The sequence below is a fragment of the Helobdella robusta genome (assembly GCF_000326865.2).
Source record: "Helobdella robusta unplaced genomic scaffold HELROscaffold_27, whole genome shotgun sequence".
Lineage (NCBI taxonomy): Eukaryota > Metazoa > Annelida > Clitellata > Rhynchobdellida > Glossiphoniidae > Helobdella > Helobdella robusta.
Window position 1 is genome coordinate 794,944 of NW_008704392.1, and position 19,112 is coordinate 814,055.

General features: G+C 33.8%; 3 protein-coding genes across 3 annotated transcripts; 1 reads left to right on the forward strand and 2 right to left on the reverse strand.

The window, feature by feature from the left end:
• Positions 1–2,793: 2,793 nt before the first annotated feature.
• HELRODRAFT_80596 (hypothetical protein) lies at positions 2,794–11,550 on the forward strand (the record flags this gene model as incomplete). The annotated part of the gene is made up of 18 exons (XM_009020241.1): positions 2,794–2,835; positions 3,062–3,169; positions 3,972–4,108; positions 6,280–6,448; positions 6,554–6,719; positions 6,968–7,058; positions 7,381–7,547; positions 7,830–7,912; positions 8,133–8,274; positions 8,369–8,563; positions 8,714–8,825; positions 8,935–8,989; positions 9,196–9,293; positions 9,612–9,739; positions 10,189–10,394; positions 10,658–10,791; positions 11,185–11,275; positions 11,383–11,550. Coding segments are annotated over 18 exons (2,292 nt in total), but the record flags the coding sequence as incomplete, so codon positions are not given.
• Positions 11,551–15,254: 3,704 nt separating this feature from the next.
• On the reverse strand, positions 15,255–16,708 carry HELRODRAFT_173630 (hypothetical protein; the record flags this gene model as incomplete). Its single annotated transcript, XM_009020242.1, has 3 exons — positions 15,255–15,721; positions 16,219–16,401; positions 16,468–16,708. 3 exons carry the CDS (start codon positions 16,706–16,708, stop codon positions 15,255–15,257), a joined length of 891 nt encoding a protein of 296 aa, XP_009018490.1.
• Positions 16,709–17,043: 335 nt separating this feature from the next.
• On the reverse strand, positions 17,044–18,532 carry HELRODRAFT_173631 (hypothetical protein; the record flags this gene model as incomplete). The annotated part of the gene is made up of 4 exons (XM_009020243.1): positions 17,044–17,330; positions 17,492–17,644; positions 18,141–18,287; positions 18,430–18,532. The coding sequence occupies 4 exons, from the start codon at positions 18,530–18,532 to the stop codon at positions 17,044–17,046; spliced, it is 690 nt and encodes a 229-aa protein (XP_009018491.1).
• Between the last annotated feature and the right edge of the window lie 580 nt (positions 18,533–19,112).

Below are 19,112 nucleotides of genomic sequence, written 5' to 3' on the forward strand. Positions count from 1 at the left end.
GTAAACATGATCGTCATCATCATCGTCATCATCATCGTCATCATCATCGTCATCATCATCGTCATCATCATCATCATCGTCATCATCATCGTCATCATCATCGTCATCATCACAATCATCTGTTAATGATGTTCAGTGAGACCGACACAATCACACATGCTCTGGCTGTCGACAATGAACGAGCTAACATCATTTTTGGATTACACTAAATTTACTAATTAATTACTTAATTAAATAATAATGATTGTTAATATTTAGAAATAGTTATAATAATATTTGAATGGTTAATTGCCTAATAAATTAATTAATTCGTTTATTTATTGATTATATTACATTATAATTAACATTGTTTGTTATGTTTCAATTAATTTGAATGAACATTTTGGTTTTTACGTTCAGTATAAGGTAACTTATTTGATTTAATTATTATTTATTTGATTTAATTATAGCTATTTATATTTAAATTATTTTGTGTGTGTGTGTGTGTGTGTGTGTGTGTGTGTGTGCCGGTGTCAGTGCGTTCATTCGATCTCCAAAAATAATATTTCAATTATAAAGATATCACATTTCTCCATGAAATCTTTTTAAATTTTTTAAATCTATTTATAGAGAAAAAAGTTTCAAACCAATCAAAATTCAGTATCAAATCCCTCTGGCTCTTTAATGGATAAATAACAAACATCAACTAGTCAATCATTATTAAGCAACCAATTTCTCAGACCAATGAATATAAGAGGTAACATTTTTTTCTGGCCAATCAGATGACGGAAAGAGATGACGCCACCCTACTTCCGGTCGGGAAAGCTCTGCCATCGGACGATTACGGTTCAACAAAAAAATCCGACCTTGAAGTTGACATTGACCCCAAAGTAATTATCATAATTATATCGCAATGTTGTTGATTTTACTGTTATTATTACATTTTTATGTGGTAATTATACAAACATACATATACAAACAAACATACGAACAATCGTACATAAACAAATGAACAGTAAACACGTGTTCTTTATTTGCCATTGAATTATCTTTAAAGTGTTTAGTATTGAACGATTTTGCAATTGACCAAGGCATTTCTTGTATGTTGTGGTTTTTATTGTAGTAGTAGTAGTTGTTGTTGTTGTTGTGGTTTAGTTGTTGTTGTAGTAGTTGTTGTTATGTTAATGTTACGATGGTCATAAAATGGGTAGAACATTTGATCAGCGATTTATTTATCTTCAATCGATAGTTTTTTTTTCATATTCATTCATTTACATTCAATCCTCTCTCACTCACTCTCTCTTTCTCTCTTTCATTTTCTCTATTTCTCTATCTTTCTCTCTCTCTCTCTTTCTTCTTTTTTTTTCTTGTTATCATTATTGTAAAAAATTTTCATTTTAACTCTTCAAAAGGCAACAAAAAATTCCGGATGCTATTTCAACGATGGCAAGAGAAAGATAGGTAAGTCGAGTTTATTCATTCGTTCGTTCATTCATTCATTCGTTCATTCATTCGTTCATTCATTCATTCATTTGTTCGTTCGTTCATTCATTCATTTGTTCGTTCGTTCATTTACTCATTTGTTCGTTTGTTCATTCATTTATTCATTCAATCATTCATTCATTCGTTCGTTCTTCATTCATTCATTTATTCGCTCATTTATTTGTTCAGTTCATTAATAATTTTTTCGTTATTTATATCGTTCATCGTTGTTTCTCTTTAGTGAAAATATTCATATTCACGTCAATGAACGTCATCACGCTGGTCCACTCCTTTGTTCATTCCTTTGTTCATTCATTTCTTCATTCATTCCTTTGTTCATTCCTTTGTTCATTCATTTGTTCATTCATTCCTTTGTTCATTCATTTGTTCATTCATTCCTTTGTTCATTCATTTGTTTGTTCGTTCACTCGTTTATTCATCTATTCATTCACATACTCGTTCCTTCATTCATTATTTTAAATTTGATAATTCTTTCATCCAGTCATCAGTCTCGCGCGTGTTACTTATTCAGCCATCAAGCCGTCGATCCATCATTAAATTCTTTTATGACATTGACTGATTCATCCATCACTCAGTCAGTTTGTTTTACACACACGCACGCACACGCACGCACGCACACACACACGGACACACACACAGCAATCAGTCATTCGATCATTCTATTGATCATTCTCATTATTCATTCATTTTTTTAAATTTTCGGTCATGTAACCAATCATTATTTTGTTTTTTAGTTTTTTTTTCATTTGTTCACTCATTCAGTCGTTCATTTGTTCATTCATTCCTTTTTTTATTAAGTCGTTCATTTATTCATTCAATCATTCATTCATTCAATCCATCCGTCTATCCCTCTACAAAGACTTCGTGGTGGTGTATGAAGAAAATGCCTCTCAAACCATCAGTGAGGAGAAGAAGAAATTAGCCGAATCGATGGACGAGCGGGCCATGAGTAAGCTGAACACCAGAGAGAAACATGAAGCATGGAGGATTAGGTTGGTTTGTTTGCTGGTTGGTTGGTTTGTTGGTCGGCTGGATGGTTGGTTGGTTGATTGATTGGTTGGTTGATTGGTTGGTTAGATGGTTGGTTGGATGGTTAATTGGTTGGTTGGATGGATGGATGGTTAATTGGTTGGTTGGTTGGATGGTTAATTGGTTGGTTGATTGATTGACTCGTTAGTTAATTGAATGAAAACTAATTAATTGGTTGAATGATAGATTAGGCAGCTTATTAATCGATTGTTTGATTAATTAGTTGGCATAATTAGTTTTTTAAAAAAAACCTTATTTTTCACACAATTGATAAACTGCAGATTCTTGGACAACCTAGAAAAAATCGGCTTGCAAATGGAAAGAGTTAGATTGACATCTTCAAACTTTTGTCACCGTAACCATCCTCATCGCCATCATCGTCACCATCATTATCACCACCATCATCATCATCGTCACCATCACCACCACCATCATCATCATCGTCACCATCACCATCATCATCATTATTATCACCATCATCATCATCATCGTCACCACCACCATCATCATCATCATTATCACCACCACCATCATCATCATCGTCATCTAGGAAACTATATCAGATGGAAAAAAATTGACACATTTCATCAAGTTGCACATACCATGGGATGTGCTCTGCCTGCACGCCGAAGATCTTCTGCTGCACGCTCCCTTGCAGGTAATCACCGTGTATTTCATGTAACTAGGTCACTTATAATATCTACGTTAAATTACATGTAACTAGGTCAGTCTTATAATATTTGCGTTAGGTAACTAGGTCAGTCTTATAATATTTGCGTTAGGTAACTAGGTCACTTATAATATCTACGTTAAATTACATGTAACTAGGTCAGTCTTATTATAATATCTACGTCGAATTACATGTAACTAGGTCAGTCTTATTATAATATCTACGTTAAATTACATGTAACTAAGTCAGTTATGTTACAACATTTACTGTGTATTATGTGTGACCAAGTCATCTATATTGTAGCATTTACTATGAATTACATGTAACTAGATCAGCTACATGTAACTAGGTCACCTATGCTATATCTACTATGAATTACATGTAAATAGGTCAGCAATCTGGTAACATTTAAGATTGATTTACAAGTAACTATCCGTCACTGTACTTGTTACATTGAATTACATTAATACTAATGCTAATTTCGTGGTTTCTATGAAAGTACGTGGGGTCCGATAAAGTTTTTAAAAAAATGTTTTTATTGTTTTTATTCATTTATTCGGCTATTGATTTTTGCGAGTGAGTTAGTGGAATTTAAAAAAAAAAATTTTTTCAACCGAGTTTACGAAACCGAGCCGGTTTTTTGGGTACTCGGCAAACAAACCCAACCGGCCGGTTTAACAACTAACCAATCAGTTAACCGACCAACACACACACGCACACGCACACATACACACAGATTTACACACTAACACTCAACCACACACACAGACACACACACGTACACACGCAGGTCCAACCAGGAACTAGCAACAATGGATCCGAAGAGTTCCTCTCAATGATTCACGTACCTAATCTCATGTCACTCCAGGTTCCCAACCAACCACAGCAATATTATATGTGTCAGTTCAAAAGGTCAAAGCTACATAGGTCAGTCTAAACTAAGCCTATTATTTGGCAATAGATTAAAATTTTTTTAAATTATTGTAATGGTTTTAAATTATTTGTTCATTATTTTATCTTATTTGTGATTATTGCCAGGGTTGAAGACGACGATGATGATGATGATGATGAATATAGTGATGATGATGATGACGACGACGATGATGCTACGATGATGATGATGATGATAAAGACTATGATGATGACAACTTGATGAACGATTCGACGAAGGCAAAACAAATATCGCTAAATTTTGTACCGTCATATAAATATGCATCTAACTGTATAGTCTGTACGTACTTATGAATATGTGTGTCACTTTGTATGTATGTATGTGTGTGTGTGTGTGTTTGTATGTATGTGTGTGCGTGTGTACGTGTGTGCGTCAAGGGAAAATCAATATTAACATCTTCCGCTGAGATTGAAAAATGCGGGCATTCTATGAATTTTAACACACATCTTCGTATATGATTTGTTTATTAATGAATGAATGAATGAATGTATGGATGAATGAATGAATAAATGAATGAATGGATGGATGAATGAATGAATCGATCAATCAATCAATAAAAAAAATTATAAATTATTATCTATAACATTATGCCTACATCGGTAATGATTTCGACCGCTATCACTTATTTTCCGCCGTTCGCATTTAAGAAGAATGGACGTCATTGATTTGTAAATTCTCTTCGTTTCTCAATTTTCTCTCTCTCTCTTTTCCTTTTGTTTACTGTTTATTCTCATTCGTTTTTTTGTTTTTCTCTCTCTCTCTCTCTCTCTCTCATTCTCTCTCACCGTTTTTGGTCTTTCAAGCCCTTCACATTCATGTTCTATGTTGTTTCTTCGCCTCTTTCTCCCTATTTGTCTGTCTGTCTGTCTCTTTTTGCCTCTCTCTCACTCTCTCTTTTTTCTCTCTTTTTTCTTTCCTTCTTTCTCACTTTTTCTTTTTCCTGTAAAATCCAAAGGGAGATGTTTCGAATGTGATAAAGATAATGGGCTCAATGATGAAAGGACGTGATTGACGTGAATATAATCTCGCTAACGTATACAAAAACACACACTAACAATAATAATAATAATAGTAATTATTATAATAATAACAACAAATACAATAATAATAATAACAACACAATATGTCGTTCGGTTAAGCACTATGTTGAAATATCGATTTCTCTCCCTAGCCAGTTTATATGGGACATGTGTTGTGCGAACAAATAGAGGTATTATTATTATTGTTGCTGCTGCTGTTGTTGTTTTTGTTGTGGTTGTTGTTGTTTTGTTGTTGTTGTATGAGGATCATGTCACTGATGATAATGTGATCGCCATCCGCATTTGGTTTGTAAGATCGTTCGAAACAATATAATATGACAGTGGCGATGATGATGATGATGATAATGATAATAATAATAATAAATTATAATAATAATAAATCGTAATTATTAATGATGCTTTGACGCTACGTATATTTAATCCAGCGTTTATTATTGGTTGATTGATCAGTGGCTTAAAATGGGTAAATAAATAAATGATGTATAATAAAATATGTATGTATATTTGTTTGTTTGTATGTTCATATGTATGTTTGTATATTTGTTTCTTTTTGTTTGTTTGTTTGTATGTGTATATGTACGAACCCATGGTTAAAAACAACAGTCATAAAAACCATCATTTTGCCCCAATTCGCTTGTTAATGTTAGTTTATGGGTCTCGCACAGAGGGGCATTTAGCGAGTATGTATGTATGTAAGTATGTATGTATGTATGTATGTGTGTGTGTGTATGTATGTATGTATGTATGTGTGTGTGTGTGTGTATGTATGTATGTATGTGTGTGTGTATATATTTGTATATATGTATGCATGTAAGTAGGTATGTACGTACGTACATACGTATGTATGTATGTATTTCGTATGCTTTTTGTATGCGTGTAACAGGTTTGCTTTATTAGTTTTATCAATGTTTATTCGTTTTAGTTTCTTAGATAATTTTTTACTACTATTTATACCATGATTGCTGCTATTGTAGCTGCTTTTTCTACTACTACTACTACTACTGCTACTACTACTACTACCACCACTTTGAGTACTACTATTATTGCTGCTGCTGTAGCTGCTTCTTATACTACTACTACTAGACTATTTGTATAATTTTCTTTAGATTTATAGGCGGTGACAACCAAGAAACATTTTTCAAAGAGCGAGACAGGTCCCGAGTGGCTTACGAGATTCTCAGCAAGACGACTTACGGTCGTAAGAAGAAAGCCGAAGTGGGAGTTGATAGGATGGTCGAGGATGATGTCTTCACCGCTGCTTTCCCGTTACATTCGGTGCTGTTTTTGTTTTGTTTCTGTGTTTATGTTTTGTTTGTCTGCTTGACTATCTGGCTGTCTGTCTGTCCGTTCGTCAATTTGATTCATATTTACTTTTGTCAGGGGGTTTATGAGTTACCCCAAGAAATCGAGAAACCCGAAACTCTGAACCCGCGGCAAATTCTCTTTGAGTATTGGGCCAAATGGGGACGATGGTACAAATATCAACCCCTAAATCATATTCGAGAATATTTTGGGGAAAAAATTGGGATCTATTTTGCCTGGCTCGGTGAGTAGGGGTTTTGTTTTTGCGAAATTTAAAAAATGTGTTCTGAAATTTTAAAGTTTATCGCTATTCAATGTAATGTGTTTGTTGCCTTGGTTTACACTTTTAAATATAATTTTCAAAACAAACTTCACAATTAGATTTTTTATAATTTAACATCAAATAACAGCATAATAATATTATTAATTATTCAAGATCAATTAGTCATAATAATGTTTTTAAATTATTTATTCATAATTTTCTTCGAAAAGGATTTTATACCGCTTGGTTGTTACCGGCGTCAATTGTTGGAGTCATCATCTTCGTCTATGGCATATCTACGATGAGCACCAACACAGCAGCGTGAGAATTATTCATCTTTTAAAATTAATTATTCATTATTTAGCATTAATTATTCATTATTTAACATTAATTATTTATTATTTAACATTAATTATTCATTATTTATCATTAATTTTTCATTATTCGAGATAAATTATTCATTATTTGAGATATGTGGCAAAAAACTTTATAGAAATCAGAGAAATAAAGAGAGAGAGAGAGAGAGAAATGAAAAAAGGAGAGAAACCGAGTAGGAGAGCGATAAAGAAAATGTGATACAACAACAATAATAGTAGTTATAATCAGATAATCACCGTTGACATTATCCCTATCCGTACCACAGGAAAGAGACATGTTCTTCCGGAAGTACGTACAAAATGTGCCCACTCTGTAGCACCCAATCCGGATGTCAATTTTGGCTTCTGTCGGATATCTGCATGTTCAAGAAGCTTTCCTATCTATTCGATAATCCTGGGACCGTATTCTTCTCGATTTTTATGTCTTTTTGGGGTCTGTGGTCTTATTATTATTATTGTTGTTGTTGTTGTTGTGGCTGTTTTTACTGTTATTCTTATATTTATATAACTTTTGGTTATAAGCTGTGATACCGAATTCAAATGCGTCAGGTACGTCAAAATATGTGACTCTATGGTCGAGGCACATATTGTTTATAAGGTTTAAACATTTTTATAAATGATAACTATAAATATAAGTTAATATATTATGATATATTATAAATAATTATGATTCATAATAATGAAATAAAATTTCCGCGATAATATACTTAAACAGCGGTTTCATTTCTGGAATATTGGAAGAGAAAAACTGCCGATCTAGCCTACAATTGGGATTGCCTGGATTTTGAAGACGAAGAAGTTAATATATTTTATCTATAATAATAATAATAATTATTATTATTATTATGATAATAATAATTATGATTGTTATAATAATTGGTTGGCGTGACGGTTTAATAACTACTGCGCCTGACACTGCTGTCGTACCTACTGAACCTATGCGATGCATTGATTCGCCCTAGGATATTTATAACCATAATTATTATTATAAATATAATTATAATAATGACGTCACAAGGAAAGGCCGAGGGCAGAGTACGTAGCCAAATGTAGTACATACGAGACCAACCCGATAACGGGAATCAAGGAACCTTACTTTCCGAAACGGGACCGAATTCCGAGAATCGTGTCTGGATTGGGAGTCGTCATTATGATGGCAAGTATATAGATTATAATTAATTAACATAATTAAATATTCATAAATATAATTTACTACTACTATCAACTTCCACACGAACACACAGATATGTCTAGTGATGATCTTCATCATAGCGGTGATAATGTACAGGGTATTGATAGTAATGATACTGATAAAGTTGCCAAACGATGGAATTCTCCACCAGCAGGCAAACTTATTTGCCAGTGTTTCTGCTTCGTTTGTCAATCTCATCATCATCCTAGCCCTCAGTAAAGTTTACGAAAGATTAGCTAAGAAAATAACGCAATGGGGTATTTATCTTTCTTCCTTTTTCACAATGGGGGTATGTATCTCTCTCTCTCTCTCTCTCTCTCTCTCTCTTTCTCTCTCTCTATCTTACACACACATACACATACATAATAATTATAATAATAATTATTATTATATTATAATTTTTGTAGAAATGCACAGGACTCAGACGGACTTTGAGAACCAGCTAACATTCAAGGTCTTCATCTTCCAGTTCGTCAACTTGTACTCCTCGATCATCTACATCGGATTCGTTAAAGGAAAGTTAGTGATAAGAATAGTCATAATGAACAATAATTTATAATAATTAATAATAGTAACTATAATTATTAATTATAATTAATAATAATAATAAAAATCTTTTCTCTCGAAGATTTGTCGGCTATCCTGGTAACTACAGTATGATGTTAGGATTGAGAATGGAAGAGGTAGGAAAAGATACTCACACACACCCACACATACACACACACACACACCATACACGTACAAACAAACATAAAAACACACACACACAAATATTAATATGTAATATAATCAATTAATCCTCGTTTATAGTCCCCATCCACTCTAACATTTTTATTCCATCCATCAGTTTGTAATATAATTTAATAATAATATGTTCACAATTTTTCAGTGCCAAAATGGCGAATGTCTGATTGAGCTAGCGCTTAATTTGGGCGTAGTGATGGTTGGTAAGCAGATAATTAACAATGTCCAGGAAGTTGTCATACCGTAAGTAATAATTTTTCAAAATAATTTATAATAATTTACTACTACTACTACTACTACTACTACTACTACTACTGCCACTACTACTGCTACTAATACTACTACTACAACTACTTCTACTACCAATACTATTACTATTACTACTACTACTGCTACTACTACTGCTACTAATACTACAACTACTTCTACTACCACTACTACTACTACTACTACTACTGCTGCTGCTGCTGCTGCTACTACTACTACTACTAATACTACTGCTACTAATACTACTACTACTACTACTACCATTAATACTACTATTTCTACTAATGATCACAGCAAACTGAAAGGAGTATATCACAAATGGAAAATTGGAAAGATAGTGGATAACAAGGTGAAGACCCGCTGGGAAGAAGATTACGAACTGATCGCGAACGAAGGCTTATTTGAAGAGTATCTAGAGATGGGTGAGTTGAAGTAAAAGCAGAATTATCATGATATTGATGATAATGTTACTGCTGTTACTGCTGCTACTACTGCTGCTGCTACTGGCGCTACTACTACATATTTTTTGCTGCTGCTACTATTTTTTACTACTACTATTATTACGTATTCGTACCAATACTGCTATATATGCCTAAGTGCGTTTTATTGTGTGTATTTCATGTAGATGATCGAATCATTCATATGTGAGAGTGCGGTGAATAAGACGCCTAGTTTTGCGTGGCTGTGACCTTGTTCGAACGCATATAAATCTCCACCGGCCACATGCAATGTCGGTGAAACGCTGATTCGTACGCTGTGTTGTTTTTGGCGCTAAATAACCGCAATAGAAGAAGATAGCCAGTATGGCACCTTAAAAAGGATTTCAAATGACACCATGTTCCATTCCATCCCATAAACAATACATCCACAGTGATGCAGTTTGGTTTCATAACGATATTTGTCGCCGCCTTTCCGATCGCACCCTTGTTCGCCCTCCTCAACAACTGGCTGGAAATCAGGCTGGATGCCCACAAGTTCGTTTGCGAGACCAGAAGGCCCGTGGCCGAAAGGTGCCAGGACATCGGGGTCTGGTTCCAGATTCTGGACGCCCTGGCGCAGCTTGCGGTTATCAGCAATGTGAGTTGGACAGTCTCTTGGTAGTTACTGTCTAGTTTTTTTGTTACAAATTTTTTTTTGTACAGCTTGTTCGTGTTCGTTACTTATGAAGTTTTCTAGTTCAACTATTAAGAATCAATATATGTTATAGCAATGTTTGTTAACTTAAATTTTCCAGTTCGCATTACTGTTCCAGCTTTGAAAATTCTCATTTTAAAAAGAAAAAATGGCAAATAATAACCCACAAAATTGTTAATTTTTAAAATCAATTTTGACCTTTTCAGGCATTTTTAATAGCATTCACGTCTGAGTTTCTGCCCAAACTGCTCTACTCGTATCAGCACGGCAATAAGCTGGATGGCTATGTTAATTTCACGCTGACCTGGGCGCCCAATAACACCATGTCTGAACCATGCAGGTTACGTTTTGAAAAAAATTCACAAAAAATTATTATTAATTATTTATGTCGTAATTATAATGATGATAATATTTATGATCTTTTTTATTATGTTAGTAGAAGTAGTAGTAATAGCAACCGGTAGTAGTAGTAGTAGTAGAAGTAGTAGTAGTAGTAGAAGTAGTAGTAGAAGTAGTAGTAGAAGTAGTAGCAGCAGTATCAATAAGAAAGTGGTGAACAATAACGAAAAAATATTACCAGTTGTAGCAGTAAGACTGATAGAAGTAGAAGTGATAGTAGTGGTATAAGTAGCTGTTGTAGTAGCAACATGAGTAGGAGTAGTAGCAACAGCGGCGGCAGCCGTAACGATGAATGACAATTTAACAAAGTTTTACTTTGCAAATCACACTCCAGGTATCGAGATTTTAGAGATGTAGAAGGCAATCGGACGCAATTCTATTGGCAGCTGATGTGCGTAAGACTGGCGTTCATCATCGTATTCGAGGTAGAGTTTTTTTACTACTACTACTACTTCTACTACTAATAATAATAATAATAATGATGATGAATTTGGGGGCAACGATATGGTTGAAATAATGATACAACTTCCAGCACGTTGTGTTCGGCATTTGCCGGTTGATAGATATCATGGTCCCGGACATTCCCGAATCTCTGGATATAAAAATCAGAAGAGAGCACTTTTTAGCCAAGCAAGCTCTGGCAGATGCCCAAACTGTGAGTAACAATTTTTTAATTTTTTTTATTTTTCCGATCTGTTGATTCATCATACGTATAGGCTCTCTCTGTGTGTGTGTATATATATATATACATTACATATGTGTGTGTGCGTGTTGTGTAGTTGTACAACGTATTCAAATTATGTTCAGACTGGTTCAATTTCTACGATATTTAAATTCCTTCTATATTGATTTTAAAATTTTTATCAATAGAGTTGTGTCAAAAATTGCTATTCTCACATTCCTTCTTTCCCCTTTTCCCTCCTTCTTTCATTCATTCATCCATTCGTTCATTCATTCATTCATCCATACATTCATTTGATTGACAGATGGAAGATCCAACGACCGAAGAAGGCGATAAAAATGAAAGAGGCTCAACGGATGACTTGAATAAAATATAATAATAATAAATAATTATTATTATTTTATTATTTCTATTTTATTAACTAAATAATATATCATTTATCGTTTACTACCTGCATATATTCGCGTATACTCTTTATATATATATATATTTAAATATTCTATAAATTCTACCAAATATAGAATATTGTAAAAATTATGGTCTATTACCAACATATATATATATATATATTGTATATATATTTTATATTATTACAATCATTATAATATTATATTTATATATATACATATATATTAATAATTATTAATTAGTTTCGTGTAATCTTTGCCATGCAAAAAAAGCAGAACCATCCAATGGCATTATATCTTGAGTTTTAACGTTCAAACTATTGTAATGACATATATAAGGGGTGGGCAAACTTTTTGCTGTGGAGGCCGGCAATGAGACTATTTTTACTCTGAAGGGGCCCATATTTACTTGAAATAGCAAATTTTTTGACCAGGGGGAAAAATTTTTAAAGATTTGTGCTCCTTTTTTTTGGTCATAAATTCTGGCTGTTGAACCTTTTTTGGCGAAGAAGGCCTCGCATAGGGGGAGACCAACAAATAAGGTGCTTTTAAAGTTAGTGACACATGCCTCTATTCATACAAATGTTTAATTATTTATTCAACTATTTATTTAATTATATATTTATTTACGTATGCGACCATAACACAACGGGTAGCTGATAACATTTCATTCTGTTTAAAATTTTTATCAACTTGTGAAGATAAAAAACACAAATTTAACGTGTCTATAACAGCATACGATGATGAGATGACATTAATACGTTTGTGTGTGTGTGTGTGCGTGTATGTATGTATGCGTGTGTTAAATTAATTTCGCATGAATATACACAAAACAATACATTATGTATGAAATGATACAGTTCAACACAATACACACATCTATTTATTTATATGTAATACTGTGCTAAAACATAGCTTCTTCGAAAATTATCCAAATAACCAAAAAACTAGTTATATATATATATATTGTTTGTCAGATTAATTGATTACATTCATTCGTTCATTAGTTTATTTGTTCATCCATTCATTTGTTTTCATCCATTCAAAGAATCCCTCCTCCATCCATTTATTAAAATATTGATTTTATTGTAAAAAAGAGTTATATAATATGCAACGGTATTGGGGAATAATATTGAATAACAAATAAACTTAATTACGCAATTAATTAATTAACTTTCATTCGTTCACAGCTTTTTCTTTCTTTCATTTTTTTTTGTTCTTTCTTCCACAGTGTACATTACAACGATTATAACATATTTTAGTAACATTCAAGCCATAACTTTGTATTTGTTTTATTTTAATTTATTCTACTTTAACATCAATTAAAAACTAAAAACTAAATTACTGAGTTTCATTTTTTTCTCTCGAATGAAATAAAAACCATACATATATAGACATATTATCAATTATACAGGTGCGTGTTTGTGTTTGTTTGTATGTGTGTATATGTATGTATGTGTGTATATGTATGTACGTGTGTGTGTGTGTGTGTGTGTGTACGTATTTGTGTGTGTATATGTATGTGTGTACGACTAGGCGCGCACGCGTCACCTCATAGCACCAAGCTTCTCAATCTTCAAGAATTTCTCTCCGTTCAGGTTAGCCCTCCTCCTCCTCCTCTTCAGGTACACCTGGAAGATGATGATGAGGAAGGTGACCGTGGAACACGAGATGAACATCATGGAGCCTGGTAGGGACACCGTCACAAACCCCCTGCCGACCTGGCTGCCCTTCTTCGCGTCCTCGAATGCTGATTGGTGGTGGAAAAATCATTCGCGGAATAAATTTTTGGTTGATAGAGTGAATGAATGAGTGAATGAATGAACAAGGGAATTAGTGAATGAATGAACGAGAGAATGAGTGAATGGATGAACAAATTAGTAAATTATAAAATAAATTAATGAATGGCTAGTTGGTTGGGAATAAGTGTAAACAAATGATAATGCTTGGGGAGTATACTAGATGAGCGTATGAATGGATAGATGAATGGATAGATGAATTAATAGATAAATGGAATGGATAGATGAATGAATAGATGAATGAATGAATGCACGAGCGAATGAATCACTAAAAAAAACGACAAAAACTAAAACCAAAAATTCAACATAAAAAAAAACTTCCTCCAAACCGGCATAAACCAAATCTTTATCGGTAGAACCATCAATCCCAATATTATTATTCTTACTCTTTTCACCATCGTCACCATTATTATTATTATAGTTTTTATTTTTATTAACATCATTATTATCATCACCATCGCTAAACTCTTTCAGCGTCCTCCCACCTACATTGCTTCTCCTAACTCTTGGATGTCCAACAAGTAGCCCATCGTCATCATCGCCGGACATCGTCCGGTCGTCACCGCTTGATTTAGTACTCTTATCACTTAGATTCACTTTCATCACAGTACTCGATCGGTTTTCATCGTTTAGATTCACTTTTTTCACAGTAATATTAACACCTAATCTAGTAGTAATAGTCGTAGTAGTAGTAGTAGCAGTAGTAGTAGTAGTAGTAGTAGTAGTAGTGGTAGTAGTAGTAGCAGCAGCAGCAGTAGCAGCCATAGCGTCACTTATTTTATACTTACTACTTTCATTACCTTCAGTAATAAAGCCACCATTACCATTGATGATAAGATTATGAATGTCCTTGATGCTGTCACTTGAGTTAATGTTATTATCATCGTTCCTCTTATCAACATCCCCACCACCATCATCATCATCATTGTCATCCCGCTGCTTATTTGAAACCGAGCTCTCCCCATAAGCATCACCATCATACTTAGTATCACTATCATCATCATCTAAAGTATCATTATCATCTTTAGTATCATTATCATCTTTAGTATCATTATCATCTTTAGTACCATCATCATCATCACCGCAAGATCGATCACATCTACTTTTAACATCATCATCACCATCATCGTCACCATCATTAATATTATTTTTATTATTATTATTATCCTTATTATTATTATTCTTATTGTACTGCTGTAGGTCACAGAGGTGGGCATCACATGAAAAATGGACAAATCTAGACGACTCATATTTGGGTAGGTAGAAGCTTATGGCCCACTTGTGACGTCCATCCAGATTGTAGGTGTGGACATCCAACAGGGGGGTTGTTTCGCACCTGAACGAGTAGTGGTCAATTTTTTTTTCAGGTATATTTTGAATGTAATTTGATCTAAATGTTTATGGCATTGTTGGTAGTTCGCAGTGAAGGATGAATGAACGTATTTCTAAAAAAAAATCTAAACTATGTCTGTTTGACGATGCTAACACGCTAAATAGAGCTTGAAAAAAAATCAAATTACTTATTTCGAAAGATGAAAAACGATCGATTCGTAAGAGATTTTCCAGAAGTTTCTGGAACATTTTCTTCAGCCGGATCGTCATCACCACCAGCAGCCGCAGCGGCAGATAGCCAGCAGTCCGTCACTACCAGCTTCAAATGCTCATCCCAGACATCCACAGTGCCAACTTCACATAAAACACTGGACCCCCTCCTAACAGCCTCACCATCATCATAATCGCTGCCGGACGCTCGATGCCTAATCCGTGAACATTTTATAGATAATTTCGGCCTGATGCTCTGGTTTACCCTTCTAGGTATAGAGAGTAGTGATGATTTTCTGTCTTTTGGTGTGGAATCGTAGTAGAGGCCGTAAAGATCATCATCAAGATCGGGTTGCTCTCTTTTACTGGACGATAGAGAGAAGGTGGTAGTGACATTTGCAGACTTCAGCAGCTGGCAGCAGCCCCTTCTGACGAGAGAGCCTGGAAGGAAGAGTGGGTTGTCTTTCGCCTGGAAGGAGATGTCGTAGCAGTAACTTTTCTCCGCCAGTGAATCAATCTGGGTGGCATCAATCAATCAACTCTTCAATCAATCAATCAATCAACCAACCAAACAAACACTCAATCAATCTACTGATTAATCCATCTATTCATCCATAAAGAAACAACCAACCGACCAACCAACCGAGCAACAAACCAACTAACCAACCAACCAACCAACCAACCAACCAACCAACCAACCAACCGACCAACTAACCAACCGACCAACCAACCGACCAACCAACCGACCAACCAACCGACCAACCAACCGACCAACCAACCAACCAACCAACCAACCGACCAACCAACCGACCAACCAACCGACCGACCAACCAACCTGCCTTCCAGCCAGCTCTTCATTCAATCATTAAATCAACCAACCAATCAACCAAATAACCAGCTAACCGATTTTTTCCCGCCAATTTCACTAGCAGGCCTACACTTCTTCAGGTCAATATCATAACAATAACCAAACTCTTCACTGAAAGGTAGAGAAATGGCGCCAAAATCGCATTTTGGCGCCAAAGTAGTCGACGAATCTTTTGGATTGAATGTCTTTCTATTTGGCTTTATACAGAGCAACATGCTATGCATTGTGCAATTCACTGTTGAGACTGTTGTGCCTGCAAAATAATAAAATAATAATAAATAATAATAATTATATTAGTGATAATAGTAACAACAAAAACAATAGAAACACATGCCTTCATCAAAAGTGTATTCAATAGGCAGATGACACTGAACTAGGGCTAAACTTTTCTTAGACTTGCATTTATTATCCGGCCTACTAAGTTCACTTTTACACTGCAAAATACTCCCGCCATTTTTCAGATCCTCTTCCGTGCAGTGTAGAATCTTGTTCAGTAGCTTAGTGTGGTTGAGTGATTTTAGTTGATGGGTGTGCTTTCTGTTTGGGATCAGTTGCTTCATTGATGAATTCCTGTTGAGTTATTGTAGACGTTGGTGGTGCGGCTTGAGTTGATCGATTAATTGATTGGTTGGTAGATTGATTGATTTGAAATTGATTAATTAAGTGGTTAATTGAGTAAGTGGTTGGTTGGATGGTTGATTAAAATAATTGAACGATTGATTTGGATATTGATATAATTAGATAATTAGGCTAAATTACATATATATATATATATATATATATATATATATATATATATATATATATATGGATGATTTATTTATTGATGGATTGATTGATTTACAGAGTAAGAGAGAGAAAGAAAGAGAGAGGAAGATCACACTAATTCCCTAACTCACTCGACATATCCTAATCCAGTGCAAAACATCAGCGTCTCAACATGTCCCCAGTGCTCTGAGCAGACTCCAACCCAAGAACTACCACCATCATCATCATAACCACCACCACCATCATCATCATCACGATCCTTATCATTATAACCAAGAGTACCGCCATCATTACCATGATCACCACCATCACTATCATGATCGCCGTGGTTATTGTTAACTCTCAACTGGACAATACCAATCCATGGATGGTTAACATCGAAAGGAATTATCCTATAGACATCTGACAGGTTGGCTGCAAAGAATTATGATAATTATTAAAACTAATTATAATTAAAATAATAAGAAATAATAATAATTGTTATAAATATAATAAATAAACAGACATATAGACAAACATGTAGACAGAAAGACATACAAACAAACCCACTAAAACAAAACACCAAAAAATCTTACCAGTAACATCACAGTCACAACCAACATCCTCATCGTGGGTGCAGTCAGTCTCGCCCCAATTCTGATGGGGGCACTGAAAGATGTTGCCCTCGTGACCCAGGCAACACACCTGATCCAACCATATCGGGCCATTTTTTAAATCTTCAAAATCATCTGTTAAAGAAAATTATTTTAAACAATTATCATTATTACAATTGTTATTATTTTTATATTTTATTGTTGCCATGAGCTCAAAATCATCCAGAATTAAAAAACCTACCATATATAAATGTATAACCTTTATAATTTTAATTAAACACACACTAACGCCACACACACACGCACACAAAAAACAAACAAACACAAAAACGCACACACAAACAAACACAAATACACACACACAAATGAACAAATTAATTAATTGACTAATAACTATCACCTGGTCTCTTAGTTCTGCAATGATAATTGGACTCAACCGACAGACACTGACCACCACTTATATTCAAAATTAAAAAATTTAAATAAAAAATAATATTTTGATTATAACAATAACAAAACTATTATTATTATTACAATATAACAATAAAAATCATGAATAAAATATTTTTTTATGATAATTAATAATTTAACCTTTAACATTTAACCTTCAACAACCATAATAATAAATAACCATACTTATATCCAAGCTGCCTGCATATGATGTTGCAATGAAATTCTCTAAAGCAATCAGAACACACTGAGCCCCATTGTCCTTTATAAAGGACCTCCAGACGGCCTCTGTTGGGTCTTTTACCAACCAGACGTAACGGATAAACTTCTGGTTTTGTGATTAACAGACTTAACTTTAAAACATAACTTAAGTTAAGTCTTAACAACAGTTAATTAACTGAACAAGCCTATTGTTAAAAATTTCCAACTTCGTTAACAAAAGTTAACAAGTTTATTTAAAAGAATCTAACCTTCAAAATCAGCCTTTTGAGCATTAAAAAATGGTAAAATCAGTAATAACATGAACATTATTATTAAACTCAAACTCGTTTTTAAATACGACAAAACCGCCATTTCTCGATATTAAGCAACACACAATGATGAAAAGAGAATTCGATTTATATTAAAAAATTTACATTCCTAACTTTATACAATAAATTTAGACAATTATGTATATATATATATATATATATATTTATAAATATATAGCATAAAAATTTATAATACGTTAATAAAACTTCTGACTTTTTTGATATATAATATTAGCGAATTTACCCAATAGTTATCATTAAGTATTACAGTATGTGGCTTTGATATCATGGATGTATATAATTATATAAATATATGGTTGATATAGTGAATTAGGCTGGTAGTTTTTTAAGATTCGTGTAGTACACAATCTCCTGAACATAAAAATGAAAATTTTGACGCTTTTTATATGTAGCATCTTGAATTGATTCATATTATTAAGTACGTACTATAGTTTGATTTTTTTAAATGTGGCGTTTATTTGTTATTGTAAATTAGGCTGGTAGGTTTCTAATATATTAATTAAATCTCTTAAACATGTAAATATACAATTTCAAAATGGAAACTCCAAATAATTAATGACGTTTGCCAAGAAAAACCATGTTGACATAACGGTAATACCCTA